Source organism: Platalea leucorodia (assembly GCF_965183815.1).
Source record: "Platalea leucorodia genome assembly, chromosome: 19".
NCBI lineage: Eukaryota > Metazoa > Chordata > Aves > Pelecaniformes > Threskiornithidae > Platalea > Platalea leucorodia.
In genome coordinates this window covers 2,266,125-2,274,087 of record NC_138841.1, presented here as the reverse complement: position 1 = coordinate 2,274,087, position 7,963 = coordinate 2,266,125, and the positions used below count along the sequence as shown (strand labels likewise).

The following is a 7,963-nucleotide window of genomic DNA, read 5'->3' as shown; positions in this document are numbered from 1 at the left end:
CTGCAGGGAGGAGAAATCGCAGCCACATGCCCTGACACAGAGCCCTCGCGCTGCCGTATCGGCCCCCGGACATCCCTCGTGGCAGCAGCCCTAATTTTGGCTTCGGGCATGCGAGGGCCACCCGGCTCGCCCACAGGGCATCAGCTCCCGAACACCGCCGGGGCGAGCGGGGTTTGCTTCCCGCTTCGCAGCACACGGGCTGGGGTCGCTGCCCGCTGCTGCCATGCAGGGCTCGGGATGGGGTTTGCCTCCGTGCAGCGTTGATGGTGCGCTGGAAGAGCAGCAGAAGCAGCACCAGCTTCTTGCTGGGTTGCTCGGCCCCATGGATGCTGATCCCAGGAGATAACTCAAGGAGAAAGTGCCAGTTATTAATATTTTAATTACAGCCAGATGATAATGAACTGAAAAGCTGGGGTTTTTAATCAAAGCTGTGACGGCACCCAGCCCTAACGGGACACAGCGGGACGCCCAGCGCCTCGCCAGCGGCCCCGGGAGGGTTGATGCACACAGGGGGCTGCGGCACTGGGACCTCCTACGGAGGGGATGATGCCCAGTGGGAGCCCAGGGAGATTTTAAAGCTCGGCCCTTGCGTGGGATGCCCAGAGAAGGACCAGGGCATTAAAAACCACGCTGCAGCCCACGTCTCCAGCAGGCAGACCCACTGGGTCTGTGCTTTGCATGAACGGCTTCCCCGGGGTTTGATCCGTGCCTGGCTATGTGATATTATCGTTGGGTATTTACCAGCCCTTTGCACCAGAGGGTTCAATTCCTCGAGTGCTGATCCCACATGAAATCCAGGTCACTTGGCTGTGCCAGCGCTTTTGAGAAAGCCTGCCCCCAGTTAGCTGGCTGAGAGGTGGAGGAGGTTTGCACGGACAATTCACCAATGGGACAAAAAGAGACAAATCCAGGACTTGCTGGGAATTATTTATTCAGCTCTGCTCTTGGCAGGGAATTACAGATGCGCCGGTTGTGCCACAGAGCACCTTCCTCCTCCCGTCTGCTTGGAAATGGGTTATTTAGTAACTGGTGAGGCCACTGGTGCTGAGTCAGCCCACAGCTAATGAACACCCTGGCTGCCCATTTGAAATTTATTGCACCTATTAATTACAACCATTAGCTGCAGCCAGTGAAATTTTTATAATGAGGACCCTTGCGACTTTGCCTTCCTAGCAGCAAATTAACTGTGTGGGGGGAAGAATCAATGGGATCAGCATACTTTACAGAAGCGATGTTTTAATTAGCGATTCTCTGCAAACATGCCAAGCAACAGCTTCTCCGTTCATTATCTCTCCTTAAAGGGATGGTGCTTCTTTTCAGGTTAGTTTTATCCTGGTCTCGTCTCCTCTGTTGTTGGGTTTCTAATGCACTGCTGCTCATTATAGAAGCTGCTTTGAAGTTGGTTTTATCTTAGGTCTGGTTGTAAGCAGCGAAATGTCCAAGGTTTGGGCGGGGGGGGAAGCAACCCTAGGAAATAATGAGTTTGAAAGCCTGGCTGAAAAATAGCTAAATTGGATGGATCCTGTGGCTGTGAGGAAGAGGGGGACAGGGAGTGTGGGAAAGGGGTTGTGTCTCCTCAGGGACAGGCTGCCCCGGCAGCGAGCCCCGGGGATGTGGGACCTGCATCTCTGATGCTCAAAAAAGAAAGGACCCGGAGTCCCAGGCAAGGCTCCCCCCATGCAGGGAGCGTCGGCGTTGCACGGAGCTGCCACGCTGCAGAAGAAAGTCCCTGCGAGTCCCGTGGGCACAGCGCTGCGGCCCCAGGCGCTTCTCCGGGGGCTTTTCCAAGGGTGTCTGCTCAGTGGATTTTAGAAAATCGGGCTGGTTGCCCCTGAATCATCAGCCACTCCTGAAAATCTTGGCTGTAGAGGTGGACGGACTAGCTATCATGAAAGGCAAATGAAATGGAATTTCTGGGAACTTTTCTACATTTCATTACAAATTATTTAATTCCATTTGGCTCCCTGCAAAAGTATGGGACCAATTTCCATTGCAAATGATCCCATTTCCCAGGAAAAAAAATGACATGCTGGTGGCAAAAGGCAGCTTTGAAATTCAGGGTTTAAAATGCAAAACTTAATGTTGTTTTTTCCAACCAAGTAGCTAAAAGTTAATTCAACGGTGTTTCTCAGAAACAGAAAAGCTGGGGCAGAGTAAGAAAATCAGCCGAAACGAAAGCTCCCGGTGCCTGAGGGCTCCTTCCCGGGGCTGGTGGCCACCGGTGTCACCTGGCAGCCCCAGCCCATGGCTGCAGCACGGCTGTGCTGAGCTGGTGCCCAAGGCAGCATCTCCGGCTCTCGCCCCCGAGCCCTGCCTGCACCCCTGCCTGCACCCCTGCCTGCACCCCTGCCTGCACCCCCAGCTCTCCCTGCCCAGGCCCTCCCCTCCTGAAGCTGTCCTGTTTCGGCTGCCAGCCGTGCTGCCGCGAGCTGCCCAGCGAAGCCCAGGGAAATGGGTAATTGCCGGGCTAAGGAATAGACTCTGTCCAGCTGGTTCAGAAAGACATTTTTTAGGGCTCAGGGAAAGTGACATTATTAAAGTGAGCATGCTGATTTCAGACAGCTCCCAATTCATCACTGTGACAGTGACAAACACGGCCCGGGGTTATGCAGTTGACTAAAGAGAATTCTCTAGCTTTACATTTTTAATGCTCCTCGCATTTTCTCTGCTGCAGTGGAGTTTTATCCAACGGATCTTCTCCCTTGAATAGAAAGGGCAGCACGGGTCTGTGAAGCATGCCCAGCCCTTGCAAATCAAGCGGGGCTTCTGTCATCACTGCCCAAGCCAGTTCATTTATTTTTTAATTATTCCTTGCTCCTTCAGGATCCTTTTTCTACCTTTTCAAGAAGAACAGGAGCGTCAGCCTCAGCTGGGCTGCTTCTATTCTCCGGGGCTCATTCATCATTGTCTGCTGCCTGAATGGGAGGCAGAGGGTCAGCCTGAAAAGCCTCCGCGTTACAAGCTCCTCTAAATATATCAATAGCTCCCTAATGGACGCTGGGGTCCCAGCCGGACCGCCCAGGCGCTCGGGGCGGCTTTGTGTCTGCAGGGGGGAACAGCCGGGCCGGGAACGTGGGGTGGCACGGGACAGCGGGGACGGGCACCCACGGGGAGCGAGGGCTGCTCAGCCCAGGCTGCCTGGGAGGTCTGGTGCAGCCGTGTTTGCCTGGTTAACGCAGAGGGTGTTAAACAGTGGGGACGGCGCTGGGCGGGAGGCTGGGAGCCCTGCGCGGGCAAGGGAGGCGTTTGTCAAATCTGGGTTTGGCAGTGCCGGGTCAGACCCAGCGTGCCAAAGCAGGGTGCCGGCTCCCAAAGGCTTCTCCCTGCCAGTCGTCCCTTCCCCGCTGGCAGTGGCTTTGCTCCGCTCCAGCTGAAGCTGTGCAAAGCCGGGAGGGCGCAGGGGCCGAGAGGTGAGTGGCCCCCCACCCCAGCGGGCTGGCCCCCGCGCAGCCCCTCCACACCAGCCGTTCCCTCCAAAATCCCATTCTTAGGCTGGTAACAAAAAGCAGCAGCACAAAGAGAGACGCGGAGACCTGCCGCTACGCTGAGAAGCCATTCAGAACGGGAGACTCATTAAAAAGCCTGTTGTCGCTATTTGTGAGCTCCAGAGGTAGCCTTATTTAATTTGGGAGCTACTAGACAGGTACCCAGATGGCTGGGGAGGGGGGCAGCGGCAGAAGTGAATTAAGTGGGATGCCGCTCGCTGCTGCCGTTCACTTTGTGCTGCAGCGGGGCCCCTTGGAAAGCGGGAAAGTGGGAAGGCTGGGATGGGGCATCACTCCCCTGCAACATCACCGCTGGAACGAAGAGCGTGTGGAGGTGGGGGACCGTGGGCCCCACCTACTTTGGCTTTTTTCCCCGTGGTTGATTTTCTCCCAGCTGTCCCGGCTGTGAATTAGGGCTGCTCCAAACTCTGCCAGGGTTGCGGGCTGCCGGCAGCGGGCTGGGGGCTCTCAGCAGTGCCTGGCTGTCGGGGGGGTCACTCTTTGCTCGCTACTGTCAGTGGCCATGAGCTTCAGGAGGTGACAGTACCTCCTACACCGAGATTTCCACTTGGTCCTCCGACAGCTCGAGCATCATGTCCATTTCACAGATGGGTAAACTGAGGCCCTGAGATGTTCCCTGTCTGTGCTGATGCTGACGGGGAGCACACGCCGAGTCCAGGCTCTGCAGGGAGCCCCAGGCAGTGACCATGCTGTGGTCTGGGTGCTGCGGTCCCTCTGCTCTCTGCACGGTGGGAGGACGGCACAGTTGTGGTGGTGAGGATGTGACTTGCTGGGCAGTGCGGCGCTGCGTGGGCTGGGCACGGCTCCCTTTGAGCACCGGCACTGCCTCTTCTGGGGCAGAGTTAGAGCTGGATATCTGCAAACTGTACAAAAGCTAAATATTAAAGTAGGAAGAAAATGAAGGTTCGTTTCAGATAGTATTTCTGCGAGTATTTGTTATCTATTTAAAAAAAAACCCCAGCCTTTCATTTGCATAATTACATTTTGCAGCTGTTGGGCCATAATGTGGGCTGTGCTTTGGGGCATTATTTTATCCGTTGAAAACGGACACAAAGAGAGTGAACTCTGCTCTCAGCTGTGCCTCATTGTGCCGTAACCGCTGGTGCTGCCTCTGCGCCGGGGTGCTCCCAGGGCACCTCACCTCCCGAGCCCTCGCATATGCATTAGGCGCTGCAAGCTGTCCCCACGTCTGTCCCGATTGTTCACTGCTTTTGAGGAGAGGGGCTGGGGGGGGGGAGTTTTAATCTCCTCATCTTTCGCTGGGTGGGGAATTTGGGAGTGCGTGGCTGGGGGCCTTGGATGCGGGGAAGGAGGGGGAAGGGAGATGTGCGCTGGTGCAGGGTGATGTTCCAGTTTTGTGATTTTGGGGATTCGTCCTGCCCGTGCATCCCCCGTGCATCTGCAGGAGCTGCCCTGACTCCTCTCCCTGTCCCCATCCAGGTCTCCCGGGGGTGCTCCGACGCCTCTCCGGCTCCAGGTGATGCCCCAGTTCACCTTTGCTTGCTTCTGCGGGCTCCATGGCTTCTGCAAGATGAAGAGGAAGAAAGAGGAGTCCAGCGCGGAGCAGGAGACAGCGGTGTGAGGAGCAGACTCGTGTGTGTGCCCTGCCGAGCCATGCCTCGGGACTCCGTCCCCTTCCCATCGGTATGCTGCGACTGCCATGGGGATGTTTGCTACGACTGCCGTGGGGATGTGTGCTGCCTCCTTTCTTCTCGCCTCCCCGAGGACCAGCTCCTCCCGGGCATCACCCTCTGCCTGCGCTGTCTGGGGGTGCCTCAGGAGGCTGGGGGGCTGCTCGGCCGAGCTGCTGTGCCTGGGGTGGTGCTTGGCAGGGGAAGGGGAGCCCGGGGCTGAGCAATGGTTTTGCTCATTGATAGCAGCAGCGGGCTGGGAAGAGCGTGGAGGGAGCTGGTTAATCTGCTCTAACGCACTGATCCTGCAGCTTCGCTCGTTTTCTCTCCCCTCCCTCTTCCCAGATACTTGCGTGGCCAGGGGAGAGCCAAAGCACTGGAATGACCTTGCCGAGAGGCAGAAGCAGATGCTGTGGACGTTATCCAGGTGCTGCAGCAATTCTGCCCGGACCCCCAGCCCAGCCGGGCGCTGAGCCCTCAGGACCGAAGCAGCCGGTGTCAGAGGGACCCTGTGTGCCAGCGGGGTAGAGATTTCCCTCCCGAGCGAGCTGATCTGCCCTTGCTCCACCAAGTCTCAACAGACAGACCCTGAAGGGGTTTTCAAAAGCCGGGGCCAGACCTTGTCCTTCCTGGAGTCATAGTGCCGGAGAGGCTGGCCCTGGCTGGTAAGTTGTCCTGCTGCTGCAGAACTGGCTGAACGCAAAAGCAAGTTGGTTTGGGGTTTTTTGTTTTTTTTTTTAAAGTCTGTCTCAAGCAAATGTCTGTGACTCCAAGAAGCCATTCTCCATGCCTCTGCCCTGCCTGGTTCCGCGGTGCAGCACACCAGAGCGTTTCGGAGGCACCAGACGCACTGAGCCTGCTCGGACGCTGCTCCCTGTGCGACCGGTGCGGATCGAGAGCTCCCACGCCGCGGGTGGGGGGACACCTCGGTGCCTGGCCCCCACCCCCTGCACACCTGAGCCATGATGCTCAGTGGGAGCCTCTTCTTGTTTGGCAAATGGGTCAAAATCCCTGAGCTCCGGACACCTGAGATTCACTCTGGGGACATTTCTAGCACAAATGTGTCCTCTGGAGCAGAAATCCTTATATTCTTCCATACTGTGCTTCCCTTCTCCGTATGGAGACGCCCTGAGCCTGGGGAGTCTGACCCCCAGGTTACTCCCACTCCTGCCGCCGTCTGCTCCCATGGCGGTCGCGCATCCGCCTTGCATCGTGTGGCTGTCCCCACGGCCCCCCTCGCTCCTCCACCCTGTCTGTGCGTCCTTCCCACCCACCGCTGAAGCCATACGGGAGCTCCCTGCGTGCTGTGCCTTCCCAGAGGTGCCGGAGGTTTGGGGACTGCTGCTTGGGTCTTGGTGCCCGGTTCCCCATCCCTGAATGCACCCGGCATTCGAGATCCCATTTCAGGCACCAGCAGCTGCAATGGCCCCGGTGCTCCCGTTTGCAGGCTGTGCTGGAGAGCAGCAGGGACAGCCCTGAGGAAAGGGTAATTGCTCGGGGCAGCCGTGCTGGCTGCCCATCGGTGCAGGCAGGTATTGGCCTGAGCAGGTTGACGCCCCGAGGACCCCCCGCTGCAGGGGACCAGCACACTCGGAGAACAAATCCTCCCCCTGTGATTAACTGGCTCGACCTTTCCAGGGTTTGCCCAGAGCTCCCAGACCAGATTTGCACTGGGCAAACAGAGCTGTATGTGCCACTGACAGCTCCCCTTTGGAGGAGATTTGTTGGCTCAGCCAACATTCAGAACCAACACGGCTATTATTTTATTTTCTTATCCAAAGGATTTAGCACAAAAACCTGAGCCTGGCCAGGAGCACCAATAACACGAGGTGCAGCTGAGGAGCTTTAAATCCTCTCTGCTGGGTGCCTGTTGTCCGGGCTGCGGTGGGAAGCAGCTGACTGGTGTGGGATGCGCTGCTGGAGCCGGCTCGGAGGTGGCAGCCAGCCAGGCCCAGGCACGGGGGCATGGACTGCGCGTGGTCTCCATGCGTCAGACCCCGCGGTCCGGAGGTTCGGGGCACTTCGCTTTTTCCCCTCTTTAAGCCCAAGCGATGCGAGCTGTGGGGTCCAGCGGTGCAGCCCCCAGGCAGTGTTCCCAACCGGCTGCTTCCCAGCTGGGCTCCAGGTTGTGGCACGGGAGAGGGCACGCGGTGGCACGTGAGGTGCCCTGCCAGGGGCCAGCCAGGAGAGCGGTCCAGCTTCCCTGTAGTTTGTCACCATCGAGCTCAGCAGATTTCAGCCTGGCATGCACAGATCGGTGGAAACCACTGTGGTTAGTGGCGGCTGTAGGGTCTCCTCTGGGACCTCTGGGCTGCATCAACCCTTTCCTTAGGCAGTGCACGAGTTGCTGCTTTGCCGAGGCACCGAGGGTGGCTGAGGTTAATGCTGATGCACCCATGTTTTGGCTTGGTTGAAGGTGCCCCATTCCTGGGGGAAACAAGCTGGGTCCCTGCTACTGATGATCCAAGCAGGGATCACCCTTGTCAGCGGAGCCTGGAGAGCTGGGGCTGTTGTGGCAGTGGGTGCGTGCTCCTGGGAGACTGTCAGAAGCAAAGGTTTGGGGGAAAATCACGGGCAGCTTCACTCAGTCAGGCTTTACAGAAGCTAAATTATTGCTGTGGGGTGGCAGTTCGTCGGCCCAGTTCATCACCATGTAACCTGCGCTGCTAAACCTCTTGGATTACAGATCCATCGTGGTTTGGCAGTTAAAGATCTGCAGCTAATGGCCACCCCGAGATCTTGTGTCTACGTGGAGGCTCAGCATTGCACTGAGACCAGCCCTGGAGATGCGGCTGGTGCATGAAGGGACGGTGCTTCAGGGGCTCA

At 57.6% G+C, this 7,963-nt stretch overlaps 1 protein-coding gene across 1 annotated transcript; it reads left to right on the top strand.

Annotated features, from left to right (window-relative positions):
• Window positions 1-4,986: 4,986 nt before the first annotated feature.
• BLACAT1 (BLACAT1 overlapping LEMD1 locus) lies at window positions 4,987-5,088 on the top strand (the record flags this gene model as incomplete). Its single annotated transcript, XM_082330031.1, has 1 exon — window positions 4,987-5,088. One exon carries the CDS (start codon window positions 4,987-4,989, stop codon window positions 5,086-5,088), a length of 102 nt encoding a protein of 33 aa, XP_082186157.1.
• Between the last annotated feature and the right edge of the window lie 2,875 nt (window positions 5,089-7,963).